Source organism: Galendromus occidentalis, unplaced genomic scaffold (assembly GCF_000255335.2).
Source record: "Galendromus occidentalis unplaced genomic scaffold, Mocc_1.1 scf7180000076543, whole genome shotgun sequence".
Taxonomy (NCBI): Eukaryota; Metazoa; Arthropoda; class Arachnida; order Mesostigmata; family Phytoseiidae; genus Galendromus; species Galendromus occidentalis.
Genome location: NW_003804532.1, coordinates 797,532 through 821,477, shown reverse-complemented (window position 1 = coordinate 821,477; position 23,946 = coordinate 797,532). Strand labels below are relative to the sequence as shown.

Here is a 23,946-nt window from a genome sequence, read left to right as displayed (position 1 = left end):
GGTTCCCCTGGAGTTTCCGAAAACCGGGGCCTCGAGCATTTCCGGACGGGAAATTATCCGCTGTACGAGAATTTCTCCCTTGACGAATATTCAATCCGATCCGTGGAGGTTCTCAGGAATTGGAATTCCTTTCTTGTCCTCTCAGTCCAGAGTAGCCTGCTTGGAATCCGAGCGGACATATTGGGCGCGCCGCAGAGCGGAATCCCTAGCGGCGAGTCGGCGGTGCGGCGCGGAAAGTCTGCGGCTGACCGCTCCGCAGCTCGGCGCGCCGGCAGTTTCCATGTCGCGGCACACAGCTCCGATCGCCCCTCAGAGAGAGGGAACTCGTGGCCTTACGAGCTTGTTCGAGTGAACGCATTGAGGAGGGAATATACAATTCACCCACAGAAATTCCGAGAATCGGATACGGTCTTGTGCGACGGTCACTCCGATAATACGGGAGCCCTTCCCGTTCATCGCTTTCGAGGTATGAACCCCCGGAGTTCGAAATTCTCGAACTCATTTGTCATTGATATTCTCACATTCATAAGAGCAGGGTGTTGGACCTCACTGACTGAGCGGCTATGCGACACCTGAATGAAAATTGTTCGAGGAAATCTGGATCAGACCTTATCAGACAATTACCTACGCTGAACATTCACCCAGGTACAGGTGTATGAGTCTGGAGAAGCCAGGGAGCGAGATCTTCCCAAAGTTTGAATCACAGTTCCCTCATTTTTATTCACCAGATGTCGGGAGCTATCAGTCAAATACAAGCGTCCAAAACGTCCGTTCAGGAATTTGTAAATAAGCATCAAAATCTCGGAACTCCACAATCACGAGCTCGCTATCCATTGCACCTACGAATCATCTGGGGACCCCACGATCAATCTGTACCACCGAGGACCCCACCTCCTTTCCGAGGATCAACGCAGGCTACGAGCTTGTCCCCTTCTCGAGCGATTCCCACAATCACACTGCCGCGTTTTGTCGGTGGTTTCTCTCGCGTTTTATGCCCGTATTTGGCTAGGTCTGCTATGATCTCCTAGAAGCAGTAATGTCCTCTTTCAGTATTCATCCGCGTCCAACAACCGCGTCCAATCTGGAGGACATTAGACTCTCACCGAATCAAAGCCGTCCTCGTAGAGGATATGCTCCGGAAAGTATTGATGATGGATCCGCTTATGCTTTATCGCGTCTTCGAGCTTTGTCCCTCTGTAGAAGTAATGGAAAATCACTTGTGCGGCCGCAGTCGTAATCTGAGATCCGCCGGCACCTCCAATCGCCATTACGGCTTCTCGGTCTTTGACGATGACCGCCGGAACCATAGATGACATTGGTCGTTTCCGAGGCTGCGAGAAGCAGAATGATGAGGCGTTACGATTTTTAAATGATTTCATTTTTAAATGATTGCGGGTTTGAGGTCATTGTATACCACTCTGTCGAAGTCTTTCGAATATCGAATATTACCTCGATATAATTCGATTTCGAGGGCATCAAATCGAATCCATTGTCCTCGTTGGGCGTCGAGAAATCATCCATTTCGTTGTTGAACACTATGCCATCGATTTGGACCCCGCTTCCGAAACTGCAAACGTGATTCCGAAGAATGGGCGCTCGATTTTCTCAGCTGCCTGATAGCGCATCCTTTCAGCTCGCTCCGAATACTCATCGAGAGAGGTCGTTTTCGTCGGCGGCACTTCAGACAGAGAATCACATGCTCGCAAAGCTTTGTGGAATGTTTTCCAACTCACTAGTAATTCACCGTCGAGGTGATAGCTATCACATCCCCGTCAGGTCCGAAAAAACTCGCGTGTGACGTTCCATGGTCTCGCGGTACATTCAGAGCGCCGCCGTATTTCTCCAGAGACAGTGTTCCCGTCTCGTTAATTTTGCCCCTGATCTCTTCGGCGAAAGCCTTGCTCTCCATCTGATCAACCAGCTTTTTACGGGAGAACGAAAAATTAGTTATCTGTCTCTCGCAAAGTCTGGCCCTTGTCGCGAAGAAGAACACCGTAGAGGGAGAAGGTTTCGATATAGCCCACGAGCTCAACCCACCTCTTTCACGTCGATGAAGTTTGGATCTCCGAGCAGAGACCTTTTCGCATACGCGAACTTGAAAATCTCTGCCAATCTCTGATAGGATCTAGAGTCGTCCTCGAATCGGGAGATGTTATAAGCATCGAGCGTGTTCAGCATCAGAGCAAGGATCGGTCCGCTGCCGGGAAGACCTAGAATCCATCGGGGCTGCATGGGCGGCGCGGCGTACAGATCGCTATCGTTTCCGAATGCCGAAATTCATGTTTTGCTCTGAGCTTCCCTGAGGATTTCTCTCCCAAAGCTACAGGAATAAAGAATGGAAACTCACTCGCAGAGTAGACATCATAAGTATTCTGCATCCTCCAATGGGTGGGGGTCTTCCATTTGGGCTGGTACTCTTTGAGATCCGCCATCGAGAGAATTCCGCCAAGACTTGTGATCTTTTTGACGAGTCCCAGACCCGTCGGGCCCTCGTAGAACTCGTGCATGAAGTCCGATGATCTGGACAGTCTCTCCAAAGTATCCGCGAGCTCGTGGTTGACAATGACGTCTCCTTCTCTCCAGGTGTCGTTGGTTTCAGGGTCGATGTAAACTTTTCTGCGGCAGAGATAGACTCTTTCATCCAGAGTTCGCCGTTCCACTCTATAAGTACCGCGCTATGAAGCTACCTAACTCCAGAAATCGATACGGAGTCGCACCTCAAACCGGGATCGGCAAGGATGAGATTTCTTTTCGCGCGCATAGCCTCGGCAAGATGCTGACCGGATTTGAATCCCTTCCTCGCGATAGCGATCGCAGGCTCAAACAGCTCCGTTTGTGACACGTTGGTTCCAACAAGCCTGAGAAGTTCCCTGTAGCCTTTCAATTCACCAGGGACCGCGATCACTCGTGCTCCTGTGAAGCCATAAAAGAAGAGTACTGCGCCGCAGATACAAATTGTCGACTCGACTCCGCTTTCGGTCAAAGAACATGGCAATGATCCGTTTCGATTACGATCGGCGGGAAATTCTGCTGCGCGCGAGGCCGACTCAATTCACGATTCCGTCAGGGCCAAAGTTCCGGACTCCTCTTTTTGTCTCGTTGGACAGGAGATTGTCTCGATATTGACTCGAGGATGCTGGAGGGCGCCACTCACCGGTACGGCTGTTGCCTCCGACGAACATGTTCTGATTCGCGGCGAGAGGTGCCATTTCGCGAGCATCCAAGTAATGCACCTTCCCGGTTTTCCTGCGAAAGAGGAGCCGTCGAGTTCAGGGGGAAAATTAGGGTCTTCAAACTTCTGCGACTCGAGCTCATCTTGGAAGAATGAGGACGAGGGTCCGACGATGGCTTACTTGTTGAAATATACAGCGAAAAATCCTCCACCGATTCCGAGCGATTCTGGTAGAACAACACCGAGACAGAGTAAAGAGGCGACTGTTGCATCGGCCACGGTCCCTCCTAGCGCATAGATTTCTCTCGAGACATGGGCGCATTGCGGCTCATCGAGGGCGGTTGCCCAGGTTCTGAACGTGCCGGCGTATTTCGATTTATCCTCCTCCCACACAGAGCTCATCAGAAAGTATGCAGTGACACCGACTGAGGCCAGCAGGATGATTACCCCGGCGATGAAGCATTTCGTTTTTGAAGATGATGTTCTCGTGAACTCAGCTGTAATCGGAAATTCTTTATGAGTCTGTCTTCCTCCAGAGCTCGAATCGGAACCTGACCGGAACTCGAATCCTATTCACAGTTATTGCCTCCAGTTATCGCTACGATCTTGCCCCGATAGTCCCATGCGTCGGTAACTCCTTCGATAGCTGACGCTTTCAAGAGGGCCGAGGGAGTCTCGAAGCCGTATGAGAATTCCGTGTTGAGGATTCATCTAGTATACCTATGTACGTTCAAGTGACGTTGACCCTTGTAAATTGATTGGAGCCTGATTCCAAATTATTCACGTTCTGGGATTGTTCCGTAGCACGATTTCAGCAGTGAGAATCTTCATCATGGATGGTCAGATGCCGACGGACGCCGAGAAAGAGGGAACCTTCCTCCATTCCATGAGAGGATGACCTCTTTCCGAAATATCGAATGAAGACGCAATTAATTCCGCTCAGAGCATGGCACGAGGACACGACTTATTCGAAACGTTGCGTTGCTGATCGATTTTCTTGGAAGCGCCGTTTTTCACACTGGAAGTCCGCGGCCGCGTTCGGGCTCGCTCCGGGACGGGCAGACGGGCTTTCCGAATTTCGATTCGAAGGCGATCGCCCATTCGAGGCGATTGAAGTCTACATCGTCGATATCGGAAGTTTTGCCCACAATGAGTGACGACAATCCTCATCTGTCGTCACGGGTATGTGAATTCTAGGCCGTGAATGTTTAAAAAAACAGAGGACATGGTCAAATGATCACCAATGCGTCTCGGGAATGGGCGGATGAAATGAAGACGTAAATTCAACAGACTCTGCTTACTTTCGACAGCGGATCGATTCTCCAAGTTCTCGCGCTGAATTATAACGACCGATTCCCGAATAAATAACTCCCGAAAATCAGTGGACCGTCATCCGATTAGAGCTGGGTACTTGCAGCCCGCAGCAGCGATGTAGATTCTTCATTTTGATCTTTCGACTCCTCGAATTTCATGTCTCGTGTCCAAATTTCAAATTTGAATCATTCCACGAGCTCGTTCGTCATAGCCATGACATTGAGCATTGACTTTATGTGACAGTTCCAATCTCTCCATCGTCGAACATCAAGATCATATCGTACCGCCGACGAGAGGACGATTGTCATCAATTCACACATGCTAAACCCTCAGGAACTCTCACACAGCTGGATCCAACAAATGACTCAAGCGGAAAGTTGATTGCGGACACAATGACGAGTTATTTGTACCGCCATCTCGAGCCGTTGGATATTGATATGAAGTTGATGCAGTTTTCGCGAGAGCTACCTGCGAGACAATGATTACGGAACAGGAGATCGACCAATGAAGAGTAATGGAGAAGTCGACGGGTACTCACACCGAGGAGGCATTGGGGAGGAAGACGCTGTATCGACCGCTTGATAATCCGTATTGTCGGGGGCCCCGGACTTCCGCTTCCAAGACTTGTTCCAGAGCAAGGATCGCCGGCCTTGATCCGAAAGGATCTGTCACACTTCGATGTCCGAGAATCTGATCGGAGAGCAATCACACACTAGGACCGCGCACCTATCGCGCACAAGTATCCCACTGATCTAGTCGAGAGCGAAACAGCTGATGGTCATCCGCGAGAGCACCGACAATGCCGCGGCCTATGCGTCCAGAGAAAGCGCAGCGTCTCCGAGGGTGAGCGGCCGGCTGGCTTGAGACGGTGTCAATGTGTTTAGACGAATCGGTGTACGTTGCGTTCGAACGATCTTCAACTATTGAAAGACAGTCTCTCCCGTCCGAGTCAGCGAAGACGACGACGACAGCGGCCTCGAGAGCGTCGATCGTAAGCGCAATTTCTCGGCATCTGGCGAGTCCCGAAGAACACTGCAAACTCTACGGTGGTTCCGCGGCGGACGCGGCCGCCGCGCTAAGAGCGGCAGAGGGTCGGCAGCGTTGGAAAGGGTGGGTTCGAAAGCGATCCGATCAACAGCGGTAATCCGTGTCAGAAGTCATTTATTCCACAACGTGACTATAATCACTCGATCGAAGGATCCCAATTCAAATTACCAGATGACCGCGTCTTCCGTTCAGAAGTGCTCAGGTGTTAGAGGTCGATAATTCCACTGCGAAGCCGATCGTGTTCCTGAAAGTTGATGAGAGCTCACTTCCCTAGCCCAATGGTTTCCGGAGCGTGAGGGAGCATGCTCGCGTTCTGAGCTATCGGAAAGGGAGTTAATCTCAGGATATGTGTGCTCGAAAGATTTTTCTTTCCCGCAATGGAGACTCGTGGAAACCACGAGGCCCTATTTTCGGAATGTCCGCAATTTTTGCCACCGAGATAGTCTCTGGCTTTCGGAAGCGGAAAGCGTGCAAGAACTAGCGGGATCAGTCTCTCTCCATGACCTGGATGAATCGTGTGAACGTTGGCCGCTTCGGAGAAGCTCTCTGCAGCAGCAAAGACTATCGACGAAAGACATAGGGTCGGGAAAATTGACGTCACTTCATCCGAATCAACGACCGGCCGCGTGACAATTGATGGACTGTCATCAGCTCCCATAACAGATCGTTTGTTGAGTTCTGCTTGACTCGACACACGACTTGGTTTTTGTGATATTTCGGAAACATGGTCCTCTTCTCCGCAGCATCCCGCTCCGACAACCTTTGTCGACTTCATCTCTCGAGTTCATATTTGCAAAGGATAGAATTTCTCTTCCGGGAAAGTTCCTGTCGACCACAACTATGAGAGAAGAGGCTCGTCTCCTCCGAGCTTGTCCAGATAACTATGTCCCGTGTCCTCTGCCGCTCCCCCGCGGGCTTTCAATTGAAGCTCCCACACATCTGTCCCAGCGTCTGTTCCATCAGATCTGTTGCCAAAAAATGACTAACACATAAAATAATCAATAATCACATTGGTACGACAGTCGCGTACTCATAGGCTGTTTATTCGTAGCCTGGAGAACTAGACCATGCTTCGTCCATTCGCAGATCTCCCCGCAGTTCCGCCGCTAGGTCAAGCGACGAACGTCTTCGAGCACGTACCGGCCGCGTCGATTCTGTCGTCCAACCTTTGGCTTCTCTTGAGAAGAGTAGAATCTCAAGGCCCAGACACCAGAAAAATAGTGTTCACCCCAAGAAGTAGCTGTCATGACTCGAACATGTTTAGCGACAGAGACATCCGGGCCTCGCGGTTGGAATCGACGGTCTGAATTCTCATGAGGGGTATAGAGGCATCCCGCTAACTATAGTCTATCTCCGGAGAATTTGATGATCGTTGCTCGTTTCCATCTTGCTCTCATTATTGTCCATCCCGACGAGATTCCCTCGCTCGTCCAAGTGGAAGGTTCCGGCAATTTTATACCGGGTTCCGTAGGGGTCGTTGCTTTCGCGCCTCAGAAGATGACTGATTCGCGAGGACTCCTCTTGGGACTCAGATGCCGAAGTTGTCGAAATTCTTCCTCGTTTGGATGTCTTCGGTCGTTTTCGGATTATGATTCTGGAATGCGAGCAAAGAAAAGAGAGAATGAGACGGAGTACCAATCGTGATAGCTCTGTCCCCCGATGTTTATTCAATTTCCCTTTTATTTCTCGGGAGATTTCTAGAAGGAAACATCGTCTCTCTGTCGAAATATAAACATACGGTCTCTCGGAGCTGTCATCAGGCTCCTCCATTATGATCACGGGTCTTTTCCTGCGCATCCTGATGACAACTGGTCTGTCGTACGTGGGCTGGCCGTGTAACACCACTGGGTACGGCTGTGGAGGTGTCCCGTAGACCAACCGAGGCTGTCTGAAGGGGGGCAAAGGGAACGGAGGAGACACGAGACCCGCGGGTGTCCGATGAATTATATAAGTCGGAGGTGGAGGATACGGTGAGTTCCGGTATCGAGCAGGATGATACGGAGATGCATGCCCGCAGCAGAATGTCCACAAGAGGATGGGTACAATGACCCGGAAGATCTTGGAAATGATCGAAGAAAAAAGGAACACGTGAAAGCCAATGGCTCTGACACTTATGACAGCGCTGCGACAAGTTCCCGTCACGGGTCCTTGAGCAGACGACGACCGAAATTTGACGAAACACCTTTTTGGTGACTGCGGACCGCACAATTTTGGACTGGATTTGTCGAAAAGGGTTCAAGAGCATTGGTTCCTTGAATTCTCGCCGAGCAGGCCGATCAGATCCAATCGCACTGTGGACACGGAATCGGTACGGACGCACAATCGTAGATATTCGTCGGTCATCGAGTGCTGAGCTCGATCAAGCATGGCACGGATTTTCTGAGAGATTGCACTCCTCAAGTTCCGGTCTTTGACACCTCGATTGACCGGTACATGCAGAAAAAGACGAGGGGCAGCGAGACGCCATATTGACGGATAAAGTTATCATTGATAACCGATAGAGGGACCGAATTTTGTGGTATCCAGAACTGCCGATGCATCAATGGGTTACCGAAGGAAGAGCCATCACTCGATAGGGCGCCAGCAGAAAAAGACAATTGATCGGCCTAGAGCAAGTCGATCTCGGAATCGGAGGGCGCCTCATGGTCCCTTTCCGACCATGCGGAATTCCACGCAGAACACAGAAGGCGTTGCGGGGTGGAAGACGATCGATTGATGGAATCCTTCGTGGTATCGAACTCGGTAGTTGGTCTTTGTCCATCTCATCTCATCTCACCAGATCTCATCTCATCTCTACTCACCAGATTTTTTATCTCATCTCTACTCACCAGATTCGAACTTGAGTCCATAGCCGACTTTGTTTGAATAAGCTTCACTTCGACGACGAGTCGCTGCCTGTCTCTCCTTCCTCTCTTTCTCTCCCACGTTTTGCAACGGGAGCCGAAATCCTTCGTATTTTTAGATGTGTATCGCTGGGGAGATGCGGCGCGATGGCGCTCACCCTTTTTTCCCGCGTATTTTTTCGTTCCTCCGCTTTTTTCGGTACCTACATCGAGGTGAGCATGCGAGAAGTTCCTGAGTCAATGCCGTTCTCCGCGATCGGGTGAGCTAGTCAACAGTCAGAGGCGATATTTCCATTTCGAGATGAAAGATTCTCAAAGGAATCTCGACATTCATGCAGCGTTTTTGAGACTCAAAGAGGAAACCCAACGACTTAAGCGAGTTTAAGCGGCGACTTCTCGCGTACAGGCGCGAATTCGACCACCATAATCTTGATATGGTCATGAATAGACTTCCCATTTAAGAGCAAATTTTTTCGGCGAAAAGAGGACACTTGACCGGCGGACAGCTCGACAAAAAGCGGACATGGCTGAAGTTATCTTGAAATAAGTTCAGCATAAAAGCATTCGAATGAGGAAGTTTTCCCGATAGAGGAAGTCTTGTTTTCGTCGAAGAACATGTTAGAAATGAATTGGATCGACTTGAATCTGATCATTTCTTGTGACACGCGATGTCGCTTGTCGGACAACAGATTTTTGTACAGCGAGAAAGATCCATTTACCTTTGCGGTTGAAGGAATCGCGCACTTGAAGACTTCGAAATGCTGCTCCGTCATTTTGTACGTACGATCATCCAAGATTTCCTCCACCAAAATCGAATTTCGGCATGATTAGTGAGAGCTTTTTTGATCTTCCCATTTCGAGCGACTCTGTCACTCGAGTCACTCTGACTCTCAACTTCACAAATGCGGGCATCGTATGCCGCCAGAGGGCGGTAGCTCGATTCCGGAATCGGCACCCTTCAGGGAGCTCAGAGAGGATGACAGAAGAGCCGAGGGAAGTATCGTGGGGATTTTCTAGAGGATGGATCCCCGACTTTCTCATAATGAATTGATGAGATTACCCAAGCAACGTTTGACAGAGAATCGAGACCATTGAATACTATGGAGACACAGTACTTCCATAAACATCAGCGGCCTACGGCCATCTCACAAAGAGATTCGAGGGCCGTGATCATAGAAACACCGTTCCATTCTTAGCGATCAGTCGTGTCTCTTTACTCTGCCTCGACCAGAGGGCGCGACTTCACGTTGCTCTCTCTGAGGAGCCGCGGGACTCTGGATGCTGGAAACCACTGCTCGAAGCCATTCTCCGGTCTGCTACCCAAAAATATCAACTTTTATGCGGGGAATGCATTTCAAGACATGATTGACTAGTTCGAAGGGCAAAAGCGGACCTTTTTCCTCGCGAAAAGCGGAAAAGTACGTGTCCTCTAAAATGGGAAGTCTAGTCATGAATGCTCATTTCACCCTTTTCGACTGTCCATTTCTCGCTCCGGAAGCTTTGCGCTTCTAGTTTCGGAGTGCGAGCCGGATTCCCGAGGCTGAAAAAATGCTCTCGATGTGGACGCTCTGCTCGGCCAGTCGCATGACGCTGAGCAATGATAGCCTTTGAGAGGTTCCAGGGGTGGGCCCACGACTCCTTCCAGACAACAGAAGCTAAAACAAGGCGCGAGCAGCCGGTCCGCCCGAGAGTACAGTAAAGCAGCGAGCGGACAGCGATACGACGCATGACTCCAAGTTCGCGCGACGCTCCCTCTGCTTCCCCAATGTGCTATGGCGTCTTACTCAGAGATCTGAAAGATGCATCCCCTTGAGTAGACACGGACTGGAATTCAGACTCCTTACGATGATTATTAGTCATATCGAGGTGCCACAACAGTAAAACAATAAGGCCCCCGATAGTCCTCGAGAAACCAATAGACATAATTCACGGGGGGAAGGGCTGCAGGAGAGCTCAATCTAGGGATTTCTGGGGGTTCACAAGTTTCCAATTCAAGGATTGCAGAGCGTATCGACGCTCTTGGTGCTCACTACTCACAGAATGCATCCAGAATAGCGATGGTGCATGCACCCTCGCATGGACCCGATTCTTGACAGGCTCCCTAGAGAGACTATCGCGTATCGAGGTCGGATACTACCTTTGTTCCATGATCGGCACTATGCGGGCGACATGAGCACACTTCTCGGACGACAAAATCTAAGTAGCATTTTCGCCAAATCATGTCATTTCGGAGAAATCTCGATATTTCGACAACCGAACACGGAATATTCCTCTAAATTCTCTGAATAGATTGATTCTTGGTTTTGGCTCGATTTCGATGCGTGAATTCTCCGAAGAGCGAAGCGCTGTGCTGCATGCGGAGAAATATTATCATCCGGCTCCTTTCTTATTCGAAACGAGCGGCGCCCGTCGCCTCTTCGCGGCGACCGAGGTCCCTGTCCCTTGGTCACTAATGGTCACAGACTTTTACAGAAATGCGCTCGAAATAACGGGGTTCATTTTTCGTTTATTTCTAAGCAAAATTAGAGTTGGAGGGCTCTGATTCGAATCACGGTGTATTCTCCTACACGGAAACGGGAGAACGTCTTCACTCATTTGGTCCGTGTACTTCTCCCAAAGATCTTGGGTATCTGATGAGAAACATTTGTGAGAATAATCGCGAATAATGTACGAATCTGCTGTGGTGATGCGTTCAGAGATGCCTCTGTAAGCACTGTTCCCCAATGCATGTCATCCTCGAGAAGTTTCAGTGCTTGACATGCGTCTCTGTATGATGGAAATACTTCCCCATTCACCGTCCTCAAGTCCTCGAATGATTACGGTCCGCGACGATTAATTAACAACAATCGCAGAAAAAGACATTCGTGATTCGTCGGGTGAATCGTGTAAATTCGACCTAGCGCGTCTGTGGAGAAAATATTCGGATGTCCGTCCACGGGTTTGCCTTGTTCCCGGCGCACGAATTTCTCAGCGGCTACGTTCCATGTATAGAATTTGGGCACTTCTGGATAGAATAGGGTTCGTGCGAATCGATCTTCTGAACACTATGTGAAGAAGGCTGTCAATGATGTTGCGGTGGTGATAAGGCTCTCGAAAACGCGTCATTCGCTATAAAGTACACACGTTGGCAATTCTCCAGGTGCACTGCCAGATGTACGACTGTCGGATGCCTTTCATGAATCGGAGAAGATAGGATCCGCCGTGTGGCTTCGTTACTGCTTATGTAACGCCCTGACTGGAAGCGTTCTATCTCATCGAGTGTCGCCGTTGCTTCTCGTACGCCAAAAACAGCCATGTCGTGACCCTTATTGATATACTTACAAACATACTCGATGGATTTCACCGAATTACAATACTCAACATTGATGTGTGCATTGAACGTTTCCGAGAGGAATGGTGAATGCGGAACTATCCAGCGATCATCAACATCAATATTTCGAACACGGATCGCAGTGCTCTTACCACCATCGTGTTTAGATCTGCGGCGATAACTTGGATAACCATCTGTTCCAGTGATAGTCTTCGCCTGTAAGATTCTCGGATACCGCTTCGAGCATTTACCGTCTTTCATACATGGGAATTTATTATTAGGTAATCGTACCGCAAGGGCCATGAATCATGTTCTTAGTGATGATTTCGGATCAATATTTCTATCTGGTACCTCCGCAGGAATGATTCCGTCGATTTCATTGGGCTCGATTTTAAGCACGAAGCAAACCAAAATGTGCGCGTGAGGTGATCCCCTTTTCTGCCATTCGATAGAGTACATCCAACACCTTGACTCTCCGAAAATATGGTACATCGTGATGCAATCCATCATTATTCTCAGTCTCCGTCCGTGATATCATGACGGACAATGATATCATGACGATTTACGGGTATTTGCCCTAGTGCCAGGAGGAGACGAATTTCTTCCCCTTGCAGGGTTAAACGTTATCGTGGTGAATAAATCCGGACGATCATAGTATCGCACATAAGTCATTGCATCCTGAGCATACTCATGCATATGTCTCGGGCTTTCAGTGGACCTTGCAGACAAAATAACAATGCTGCCTAACTCATTAGGGTTCAGGTTTGCATCTGTACTTATTGCATCGCGTAAATGAATGTATTCTTCGGCACGCAGTGTTGTTTGGTTCAGGCGAATGAACAGAAGACGTTACCTTTGGATTTTGGCATACATATCGACTATGTATCGGTGGAATAACTGCCGGCAATTGAGGAGATGATCTGAAGAATTGTTTCGAATCGATACGAATAGAACTTCATAGCGCTAACTTTTTTATCGCTTCCCGTATCGGAATACGGCACACTTATGCGGATGTTGAGATGATAACCATCTTCTCCCTGCCAGAAAAGGATGGGATACTGTGGGGCATCATAGGACCAATGTGTTTCGGATATTCGCTGGAGTTTTCCGCTCCTACGATGCAGGACAATGTCTCGCGAATTAAATTCTCCGCCAACAATGACGATGACTACCTCGTCAATCGAAAGGCATTGTACCGTCCTCGATGCTGACAACTCGGAACTTCGTCAGCGCTAATGCCAATAACGTATTCATCCGACAGTATAAGTTCGAGAGCCGTCCTGGAGAGCCAAACCGAAGCGTTACGTTGATCAAACAGCCCTTGTAGAGCAGCCTTAGTCTCTCGCCGGGTGAGAGGGTCAATACGGCAACGCTGTTCGACCTGATCGTCCGCGCTTCCCATGAAATACGGTTGAGGAAGTTTATGATCAGGGTCGGGCAAGGGAAGAAGGGATCTCGCGAGATGATTTTGACCTTGGACTTCGAAAGTCGGCATGAAAGTGCCGTGACAGATTTCAGTAGCGCCGAAATACGTCATCAGGAAACAGGAATTGAACCTCCGAATATTCGGTAGGAAGTGCTTGGCCTCAGCTGTTTCTGAGATCTGTGTCGATAACGGTTTGGGCGTTGGATGCAAATCCGGCAACCTTACTTTACCTCCAGAACAACACATTCCGGGCGCTTCGTTTCTGAATCTCAGAGCACGACAATGCTCGCATATTTTGTCCGTTCGTCCGATCATGACCCTGGGATGTTTGCTATAATCAATATCCGACGTATACCGGAATGCTGCAAACTCTAAAGAAGCGCTCGCATTTGGCCGCGATCGGAAACGCTCAACACTCACTCTCGCGTCTCTTTGATCATCGGTCTCGTTTTCACGATTCCGGTAATTATTTTCGCGATCAGCTCACATCGACTGGCTGCTCGGCTCGTCATCGGTCGTAGACGCTCTTCATTCGCTACGCTCCTCCTTGTAGAGATCGCTCTGACGTCGCGAGCCCCTTCAGTGTGGGGTTTTGGCAAACGCTCCCGGCGCGGAAGAATCATCGCTCTTTCGACAGGCCCTCGAGAGGGCAGCATATAAGTGCGCTGCCGCCTGGGTCCACGGAAGCATCCGTCCAAACACGCCCTGACCGCATCAGGGCAGGCACACGGCGCTGCGCGCGCGGTCATTGTTTTCGCTGTCTCCACCACTTCCAGGCGCGCCGATTGCTCAGCTCCAGCTGGTTTTCAATCGCCCCCGTGTTCATTCCACGCTGGAAGCCTCTGCTACCAGGAATGTGGGCTACGGCAGCCATTGTTGTTTCACGATCGACGTATATATATCCCGATAAAAGAATGTCGCTCCCGAGAGAGTATGTGTGTGCGGAGCTGCTGTCGACTGCCTTCTGAGCCAAACTTGCCAAAATCACTACCTGCGATTGACAATAGCGTGGCATGTCACGTCTCCCGTCAGCCGTCAATTCAACTAGCCCACGAGAGCGTTCCTCTCGAAAAACCATCAAGCAACGCGCGTTAATATGAACGCAAATCCTCGGTAGAAGGTGGTCGACCCTCGGGTCCTCATCGTCGATAGCCCAAAGTCTGGCCCAATGTTCCGATCGACGAATAATGGTCGTCTTCGTGACTCGAGAGATTCTCCGTCGACCCCTCTACCGAGCGCTACGCCATAGCTCTACATCAGTGAGAGCTCTAATATGTACGTGGCGTTCTACCTATCTTCGGGGAGCTGAAAGATCCCGGGGTTTCGAAACCTCTCCACTCGATCCATGATCGGGAGGGGGTTGCGGCCTGCCGATATTCCCGCCGACATCATCTTCATTATTTAAATAACCTACACAATAACCATACAAGATCGCGAGCCCCCGCTCAGGGAGCGTCGACGAGAGGCTGCCCATATTCCCACGGCGCCGCGACGACGTGGAAGCACCGAGCCATCCCGCATCACGCCGTGGGTCGGAGCTCAATCAGAAGACGTTCTTCTCTATCTCGTAGAAAGATCTAGATCTCGTAGTAGGTAGTGGTCGCTTCTACGACGGAACACCCGAGAACGAAACGCTTCCTAATTAACTAGGTATTCGACTCCATAACCGACATGCTAATGCTGCGCTTCGCGCCGCGGAGTAGGATGTCCAAACACCTTGAATGAGGACGTCGGTATCCCAAGCTCGACGCCCTCCCGCTGGAGTACCTTCCCTCTCTCCTTAACGATCCTTTTTTGGATTCGGACGAGTTCAATGGGGTCGGATTCAAAACGTATTAGTTCTGGCAAAGGTTCCGAGTGTCACCGTGAGCTTTGTGCGATCAAAAAAATATGTCTTAGAGTGGCGGCGCGGCAGCTGAGTCTCCCATTTTCGCGGACCATCGATCATCGAGCGGAGTCCGGGCCGTGCTAGATCGGAGAGCTCCTCACCCATGTTTTGCTGTACAGTTGATGCTCAATTAACGGACTCGATCCGCTCAAGAGGATCTCCCGTGAGTCGAGGATTCCGTAAGTCGATAATTCCCCATATTTGAAGCTCATGCGTTCCGTTAGGTCGCTCATTGAGAGATGCACCCTGGATCAGTGGCTCCCGAACTTTCGTCCTTTGGGAACCCTCCCCAGTCATACGTTGAATCCCCTGTGGACCGCTATGAATTTCTCATGTCTGTAGAATATGCTCCGAGCTCAAGAACACTTCCCCACTATACGGAAATGGGTGCATGAATGTCCTTACGGGGATAACACGGGATAGGACGTCATGAGTTGGATCGGATGCAAGTGTGAGTAATGGAACCTAGATGCGAGCCACAGAAATCCGACTATGGAGCCCCGCAAAGTCCTCGATTGAATCCCAGGCTTCTACGGAAGTCCGGGCGCGTGGATTCCCGAGAAATCGTCGATGGGACCCCGGGGTTCTTTGGGATCCGCTTCGGGAACCAGTGCCCTAGACGCACCAACTTGGATACGAGATACTGGCGCTGCTATCTAGCTCATCCTTGAGGCATCTAGCTAATGACGAGCCAGGCTCGAGGGTATCCTCCATAGCATCCGCGTGAAGAGATTGGATCTCCGTTTGCACTGGCACTGGAGCATAATCTGTGGCAGAAGCTGCTAAGTCTACGGAGCTCGGGAACTCTCCGTCTGGTGCTCCAAGACCCGAGCAACTTATTGTCGCTTGTTTGCCGAACTTCCGATCATTACATATGGGTGAAGCCAGCGGATCAGTCTCGCCGAGCTATATCAATCATCCGAGAAGCCCACCGATGGTTCAGAGCGGCGAAATCGGGATGATCATGATTCCAATTTTGCATGCATACTCCCGAGGAAAACGGTATAGACCCAGTAAGCCGAAACCTTCACGCCGAAACCCAGAAAGCCGAAACCTGGAACGCAGAAACCCAGAGCGCCGAAATTCGTCCACCCGAAACCCAGTACGCCGAAAGTTGAGGTAGCCGAAACCCAGTACGCCGAAAATTCCTTCTGGCGGAAATACCGATCACACGTTCCGAAGGAATACAAAAAGCTTTTTCTTCGAGATTCAGTTCTCTCTCCAAACTCATCTCCGTGATCGCGAGAGGTTCCGAAGGATACGACTACCTTCTTTTCACAATGTCCTCTTCGACTAGGCATTCCTTTAATCTTATCTTCACAACTGCGGGAGGTTCCGACAAATGAAAAACCTTCCTCGTACAATTACCTCCTCAAAACTCCTCCTCGAAAAGGTCTCCCTACAATTGCGGGAAGCTCTGTGCAACTTCATGTATGTAGTCGATAAGAGATATCTCTTCCGACTCGAATTCCGCCGTCAGTCTTATAAGCCTATCGTTCAGCACTCGATATTGCTTGGTGAGTGGAGGGGGGCGTTGTCCCATTCGTAATCGCATCATGTCCAGCCTGAACTTCTCCTCCTGTCCTTGGAGATGTTTGATCATCTCATAAAGATTGACATGGCTCTTCTTGATTATTCTATTTAGAGCTTGATGCCATCCTTCGAGATGGTTTGTTGTGCGCGCTCCAGAATTGTGGTAGTGGTTCCACATTCGGCGCCGGAAGACGGTCTCATTTTCCATCCACGTGTTTATGAAATAGAGTTTGAAATCTTCGAGCTGGGTTTGCCGATTCTTTCGAAGAGGAAGAACACTCAGCGGAATCAGGGTCGATTCGATCGACGACTTCCGGTGTCCTGGATATCGACGCTTTTAATTTTCGGCGTACTGGGTTTCGGCGTACTGGGTTTCGGCTCTTTTGATTTTCGGCGTACTGGGTTTCGGCTTTCTTGACTTTCGGCGTGATGGGTTTCGGCTTTCTGGGTTTCGGCGTGAAGGTTTCGGCTTACTGGGACCTAACCAGGAAAACTGGGCCCAGAAGCTACGTGGAATTACCGATCACATACTTCTAATTCACCTACTCGGATCGAGATGTTTACGAATGCATGCTCTCGGCCCGATATGCTTCAGGACCGACATAGATCTCTCGGAATTTCTGGCCGAATACGACATCGGAAGAATGTCTCCGGTGAACCGTCGAGAATCCGCGGTTCTGCATGAGGAATAGCTCTGATGTAGTTCATTCGATGATCCACTGTGTGCGATCGATCACAGGGATATTCATTACGGTGTCACGTGTCTCTGGCTTCGCTCAAAATCCATAAATTCAATTAGAGCGAATCCGACGTTCCGTGAACAGGGGTCGATTCAAGTGAGGGTATGGTTTTTGATCAGCATGCATTGAATTCCAGATTGGACAAAAGTCGCAGTTCTATCTCGAGCTGCTTCTCGAACAAGAGCCAGGTGACCCATCTGCGCACGAGGAAGCTTAGATCTTAGCTCGGGGTCGGAGTTGCCCGAGGTTAAAGCCTCGACGAGCTCTGACCATTCGACGTTGAACAGCATCTGTATTGCAGGCGTACAAATTCAATCGGAAGCTCGACCGCAGCCAGTTGAAATGACTTCTTTTGAAGGATATAGCTTGACGGGAAAAGTTGCCGTCGTTACCGGTGCGTAATTCTTTCGCTAAGGGATGATTTGCTCATTAATTCATGTCGTGGCGAAACTCCCTGAATCGTGTCTCCAGGATCGAGCTCCGGCATTGGAGCCGCTACTGCTCTTCTTATGGCTCAGCGGGGAGCGAACGTCACCATCCACGGGAGACGAACGGATAAATTAGAAGAGATCGCGAATCAGCTCGAGGAAGCTTCTGGTAACAGGGTGAGTGACATCTCGCTCGTTTTGGGCTCCCTGAGGCTCTTTCGGGACCTCCCAGGCATCTAGAAGCCAAACCCTTCCGAATCTAATCATCTATCAATCCGGAATACGGGATCATGCGAATAGCCCTACGTCGTGGTCGGAGATATCGAGGACTCTGATGTCAGAGCGGACTTGATCAACGGGACGATCAACCATTTCGGAAGGCTCGATGTTCTTTGCAACAACGCCGGTTGGATGAAGATCGGAGGAATGGATCAAACGGAGGTGGACGATCTCCGTACAATGCTTGAGGTGAGGATCTTTGTGTTACCCAGACTGTCCGCGATCAGTTCCGAACTCGAAGAAGAAATTCTGCCCTGATTCGGACCGATATTCTTCGGAAAATACCAGTCCGCGGAGGGGATGTTATAGGCAGAATCCATCTTCGAGCAGGTTCACATCGTGGCACCGTTCGAGCTCTGCAAGTTAGCTATGTCGGAACTCATCAAAAACAAGGGCAACATCATCATGACTTCGTCTATTTGTTCCCTGATCGGTTTTCCGTCGCTCGTAGCCTATTCGGCCGCCAAAGCTGGCTGCGACAATCTGATGAGGAGTCTCGCTGGAGAGTTTGCTGCGCAAGGAGTTCGCTTGAACTGCGTCAAGTAAATGACTAGACCAGTAAATGTTGAGAACTGCCGTACGATTTTTGCGAAACTGGTCGTGTGTGGCGATCGACTCTTGAATCCTTCCTGCTCGTCATTCGCCGGGTCGGCCCGACGATCGATACGCCACCGACGACTAAATGGTCCCCATCGTTTCAGCCCGGGTCCTGTCGCAACGGATCTGCTGCGGAACGAGGACGAGTTCCTCACGGCTGTGAGTAGAGATCCAGTTGTATGATTTCTCCTCTGCTCCAACGAGCTCCTCCAGTGTCCGTATAACTATGAATCGTTGGTCTATTTTTGTGGCATCAATCGGACGACTTCTACCCCATTCTCTCTCTCTGTCTTGAGTACAGTTTCGTTTAACACCGCCGGTAGTCACGGAGGAAAACATTCCCTCTCCAGCGGCCGATTGTTCGCATTCAATTCGCTCCGGGACTGAGAAAGAGATCTCGAGCTTAGGATGGAGATGAATCGTGTTTGCGATTCGGCCTTCCGATATATTCGGCTTTTCGTCATATCCGCGTTTCGAGGGGATTCGATACTCCGTGAGAGATTTCTGCCGGGATCGATATTCCTAATGATACAGTTTTTCTCATTCAGTTGAGCAGCTCCGATACTACGCCTCCAACTCCTTTGGGAAGGTTCGCATTGGCGCGAGAGGTCGCTGAGCTGATCTCGTTCCTGGCCTCCGACGCGGGAGCGATGATCCACGGGGGCACGCATGCTATCGACGGCGGTATTACCGCTTTCATCAAGATGCCGTCATGATCTCCGAATCTAAGATTCGTGTCCTGACGTGGATACGAGGAGTAATTATTAGTTGCGCCCACTCTTTGAGTGTGATCTGCGTCTGGGACTCGATGATTTTCGAAGCACAATATATGAACCGTCTTGTCTTCATCATTCGAATAAATGAGGCACTTCACTCCGCAGAATTAACCGAATCATGGTCTATTGATACCTGCCCTAAATTGATTCTCATATCGCTCTCGCATAGCTGACGTAGCGGATAATGAGGTACGGAGTAGCCTGTGACGGTCGGAATCGGCGAATCACCTAGATCGGGGGCTCGAGAATGCTCGCCGGCACGTTGCATCTAAATCCAATAATGGAGTTCGTTTTCTATCGTCCCGGGATTTAGCAAACGGAAGCTGGACAGGTTGGATACGAATAAAAGAGCCAGCGTTGCGATTTAAGATCTTAAGATTATTGGAGTTATTTATTTCTTATTGCAAGATGCCGTCCCAATTGAGATCACGTAACAGATTTGTGGGGAAGCGGGTCCACTGACCCCCACAAGGACAGTTCTCAGTCCAAAGAGACTCTTTCCCGAGAACAGTCTTGCCGCAACGTTCTCTCCTTATCAATCCTATCCTGAAACAGCGGGTACACCGCCGTACGTAAACGCCAATTCTCCCCACAAACACAATTCCTGTGGGCATCGACGGCGGTAGAACCGGCAAATAACCATCGATACTCCGTAATGAGATACACGAACCCGCCACGTAATCTGCAGGGGCACCGTATCTGACTTCGACTGGTGAGTTTCGCGAGAACAACTCCGGCCTGCAGAAGCCTTCGCAAGATATTTTCGAGAAGGTCATCATCGAATCATACATTGGCACATCCAAGTGCTCAGAATGCTCCCCTACGAGTACAGCAGAGTCTCGGATGACTTCCAGTCTCCATTGTAATTGATGCAGCAGGAGAGCCAAACTCATTTTTCGAAATGTCCATCCCATGATATCTTTATCAGCAGGCAACCTCATGTAGCGGGGCTGGCAGGCGGGGTTTTGCCGTTTACAGGTTTCGAAAATCACCAAGAGCTCTCGGATTTCTTGAATGCTCTCGACGTCCAAGACGAAGTCGAAAGGGGCTACGGTCTTCCCTGGATGTTCATGGTCCGGCGTCGAGATGGCGAAGTTCAGTGCGAGATCATTTACCCACTGAATATGGTATTGACAGGACACGAGAATAGCCTCATTCAAGCAGAAATCCTGCGAGCTCAACTGATCGGCACACACATCGAGTCTGTATTGATAATTCTTGACCATGTTTTTGATTTTTTCCAATTCCGGCATCACGGCTTTCCTGGTCGCCTTCAACAGATCTCTGATGTGCTCGCTTATCAGGTACAGCCTCATTTTCACGAAACAACTCGCCTCTAGCCTCAAGTCGAAAGTACGGAACACGTGGCCTTTCAAAGCCTGGTAGGAAGGGAGGAGGCGGCTCCTATCTGGCTGAATTTCGAAGTCGGTATCGAGTTTCTCGATCACCTCTCTGATGAAATCTGGAGGTGTGTTCAATAAAACGTCTAAGCAATCGTCGCCAGACACTAAACAGTACTCAAGCAGCGTAGTCGAGTACCAGACTCTGTTGGAAAAACGAGTGGGTAAATCTGGCAGGAGCCCCATTCTGAACATGGAAATCTGTCTCGAGTACGCATTCACGATCATTAAAATACTTCCAGTATTGCTGAGACACATTTCCATCTCAGCATACTTGGAAATGCTGTCTGCTGGCGGGGCCGGTAGAATAGAACAATTGCTGATGGCAGTGAGTCCTACCCGCGAAAAGCATCGTAGTGTTTGATCTTCAGAAGCCACGACTATGGGACAAGGATAGGGTGCCATTCTGAAAAGACTTCGCCTATAGGTCGCCACAGCCGTGATAAGGGAATCGCAGGAGGTCGTAGCGTGTACGCGCCATTTCGGAATGAGCCTAGGCTCCGCATCCCCAAGCACGCTGTGAACGTGGGTTGCTCCTTGTTTGTACTCCCATAATTCCACGAAGCTGCATTCGTTGTCGGACACGCAGACCATGAGCGCGACACCGACGAAATCCGCACGGAGAACTTCTTTGGTCAGGAAGCGTAAATGAGTCACGCGTGCCCGCGTTCTTTGATCCGCCGGAAAAACGGGATAGAAGCTTTTGAAAGGATAGCGGAGTAATCTGAATCTACTCCCTCGCAATTCCAAGGACAGTCGCGTGATATTCACTGCAGAAGAGGGCAGGCCATCGCTGCTTGCCGTCAATAAGGTTCCGGACGATCCATGACAGATATCAATTTGACGGATGGTGCACAGGGAGAGAGATAATCTTTCCTTCATCAGATTGTAGCCTCCTTTGATTAGGATAATCACAGAAACGACGCCCGTGGCACTGACGAGTACACAACCTTCGAGACAATTGCGATGATCTTCACACGGTACAGACGGGGAGAACTTCTCGCTCGCGTATTTGAGCTCATAGTGGGGACTTGCGACGCAGTCGTCGTCCTCGTCGGCGTGGATCGAAATTGTCCCCCCATTGTGGAACCAAGCCACAGTCAGAAATCGCTCTCCAGGGTTGTCGCATCTCAGGATCAGATTCCAACGATCGAGGAAGTGGTCTCGCATGCGGAAGATCAGAATTAAACCTGCTTCGTCACAAATCAGCAATCGGGTTCCTTTCCGGTCCCATTCGACGCACTTAATCGGCCTGTCGTGATCCGCCACCTTATGGTGTAGCGACGGCACATTGAGATCAAGCACATTGATCACAGACTTGAGAATAGCTCCCCGGTCATCGGCTTCAGTCACCGCGAACGCGAAAACGTTCCGGCAGGACAATGAACATCGAGACGATCGTTTCGCGGAGGACACACCTTCAATTCCTGGAGTGTCGGGTTTCGAGAAGAATACCTGTTCCATCACCCACGGGAATATCGGTGTTCGACGGAGACGATTCTGAGGGGATCATACGGAACCTCATGAAAACATCGAAAGCGAGAGTGGTCAAGAGTCTTTGTCGGAAGCTCCCTCTAGTGTCATCTGGCCCCGGATTCTCTTTTCGCCTCGAGACTCCCGCCTGCCGCCTCCCAGAGGACGGAATCGCGGCTTCCTCCTTGACAAAATCTCGGCGCATCTATGATTCATCTATGATCTATGTCAATTGGAGTAAGTCGGGATACCGCGTAGGAAATCTCTCGACCGACATGTTCGCGTCGCGACGGACACGTTATACTGTGCAGCATCTGCGAGCGGCAAGTAACAGCTGATCTGAGATATCAAGTCATCCACGTCCCCATGGCGCGAAACACAAATCGCTCCTGAAGTGGGAGGATCCGGCGACATCACCGGGTGAGGTCCAGATCGGCTCTTCTCTGGAAATTTCAGGGAAGCAATCACAATTCGATCTATATGTTTGCGAAGCACTGTTTTCCGCTGGCATTTCACGTCGAAAGAACGCAAAATTGAATGGTTTTCTCGTGACATGTCCTGGTGGGCGGATCAGCAACATCAGAGATCGAACTCAAAAATTGCATCCGAGTTCATCTAGCTCTTGAAAGGTTGCCATCCCTCGCGACTAGGACGCCTATACACTCGGGTCTTTTTGAGGGACACTTGGCTCCTTTCGTTGTTATCTAGCATTTTAATTCCTCGGTGAGTGGCCCTACCGAGTATTACGCGGAATGGCAGTCGCTCGGAGATTCTCGGTTCACGACAAGGCGTTTCAGGCAGATTTGAACAGCTCAATCATCTGTGGGATTCGGTGTCTGCAGTGGACGGCATGATCGCGGCCTGAACGATCTCGTACATCATTCTTTACCGAAAGCACGGCTTGTGTTCTTACGTGAGATTCCTCTCTGCTCCTCGCGCGGCGTATTTTTGAGCCCCCGACCTGGTGACCTCCGGATCGGAGGTCCGGTGCAATCGCCCACGACCGCCAATCCTGCGACGCCGCAATCGAATCCGTTCTTTTGCAGCGGAATGCTTTCGGGGTGAATGAGACGCCAGTCCTCGGAATCAAGGTAGCAGTTTGTTTTTGTGAGCCCCATCCTCAGCTAGATTTCAGCTGGAAATAGACGTCCGTGTGCTCGGAACCCTACCTCCAGCTGCCAAGGGTCCGACGTGAACCGGCAGTGAATTGTTTCAGTGCTCTCGCTGCTGAAACCCCTCTGCGGCCTTCGGTTTCCACGATATTCAATCCGAATCCTCTGTCCGCCGCTTGATATCGTGACGAAGAGGTTGAGTTTGGGAGACCCAATTCGATTTCCTCGGGCAGTTCGAGTCCGAACATCTGGACTTACATGCTTAGCGTCATCACGCAGCTCGAAGGCGGCCAGTGCACCCGCGGAGATTCTCAGGAGGGAGGCTCTCAGCCGCGAAATGACAGATATTTATTTATTTATTCCACTTACAACTATGATGAGAAAACCAATCGAAAATAGGCCTACCTAATGAACATCAATTCACTTCCTGCCGTGCTTACGCGTTTCCGGGGCTGTCTCCAAGGGCATTATGAAGGACAGCATCTCTGGTACTTGACGAGGATTCGTTTCCCCATACTCGAATTTTGACGACCGTTGAAATTGCAAAAATCTATCGAAATAGCTGTGCGAATCACGTAAACACGACGTGGGGATATACTTGATCGTGA

General features: G+C 50.2%; 3 protein-coding genes across 3 annotated transcripts; 1 reads left to right on the top strand and 2 right to left on the bottom strand.

The window, feature by feature from the left end:
- Nucleotides 1-793: 793 nt before the first annotated feature.
- On the bottom strand, nt 794-13,358 carry LOC100905957 (glutathione hydrolase 1 proenzyme). The gene is made up of 10 exons (XM_029113305.1): nt 13,160-13,358; nt 3,354-3,669; nt 3,155-3,246; nt 2,718-2,913; nt 2,348-2,616; nt 2,038-2,210; nt 1,734-1,951; nt 1,450-1,567; nt 1,104-1,331; nt 794-1,024 (listed from the first exon to the last, which is right to left on the bottom strand). The coding sequence occupies exons 1-10, from the start codon at nt 13,356-13,358 to the stop codon at nt 866-868; spliced, it is 1,968 nt and encodes a 655-aa protein (XP_028969138.1). The 3' UTR covers nt 794-865.
- Nucleotides 13,359-17,443: 4,085 nt separating this feature from the next.
- Nucleotides 17,444-19,293, top strand: LOC100905809 (3-oxoacyl-[acyl-carrier-protein] reductase). Its single transcript, XM_003739547.1, has 7 exons — nt 17,444-17,461; nt 17,575-17,667; nt 17,745-17,878; nt 18,002-18,169; nt 18,311-18,522; nt 18,682-18,736; nt 19,126-19,293. The coding sequence occupies exons 2-7, from the start codon at nt 17,616-17,618 to the stop codon at nt 19,291-19,293; spliced, it is 789 nt and encodes a 262-aa protein (XP_003739595.1). The 5' UTR covers nt 17,444-17,461; nt 17,575-17,615.
- Nucleotides 19,294-19,751: 458 nt separating this feature from the next.
- On the bottom strand, nt 19,752-22,217 carry LOC100905661 (mediator of RNA polymerase II transcription subunit 16-like). Its single transcript, XM_003739546.1, has one exon. The coding sequence runs from the start codon at nt 22,215-22,217 to the stop codon at nt 19,752-19,754; it is 2,466 nt and encodes an 821-aa protein (XP_003739594.1).
- Between the last annotated feature and the right edge of the window lie 1,729 nt (nt 22,218-23,946).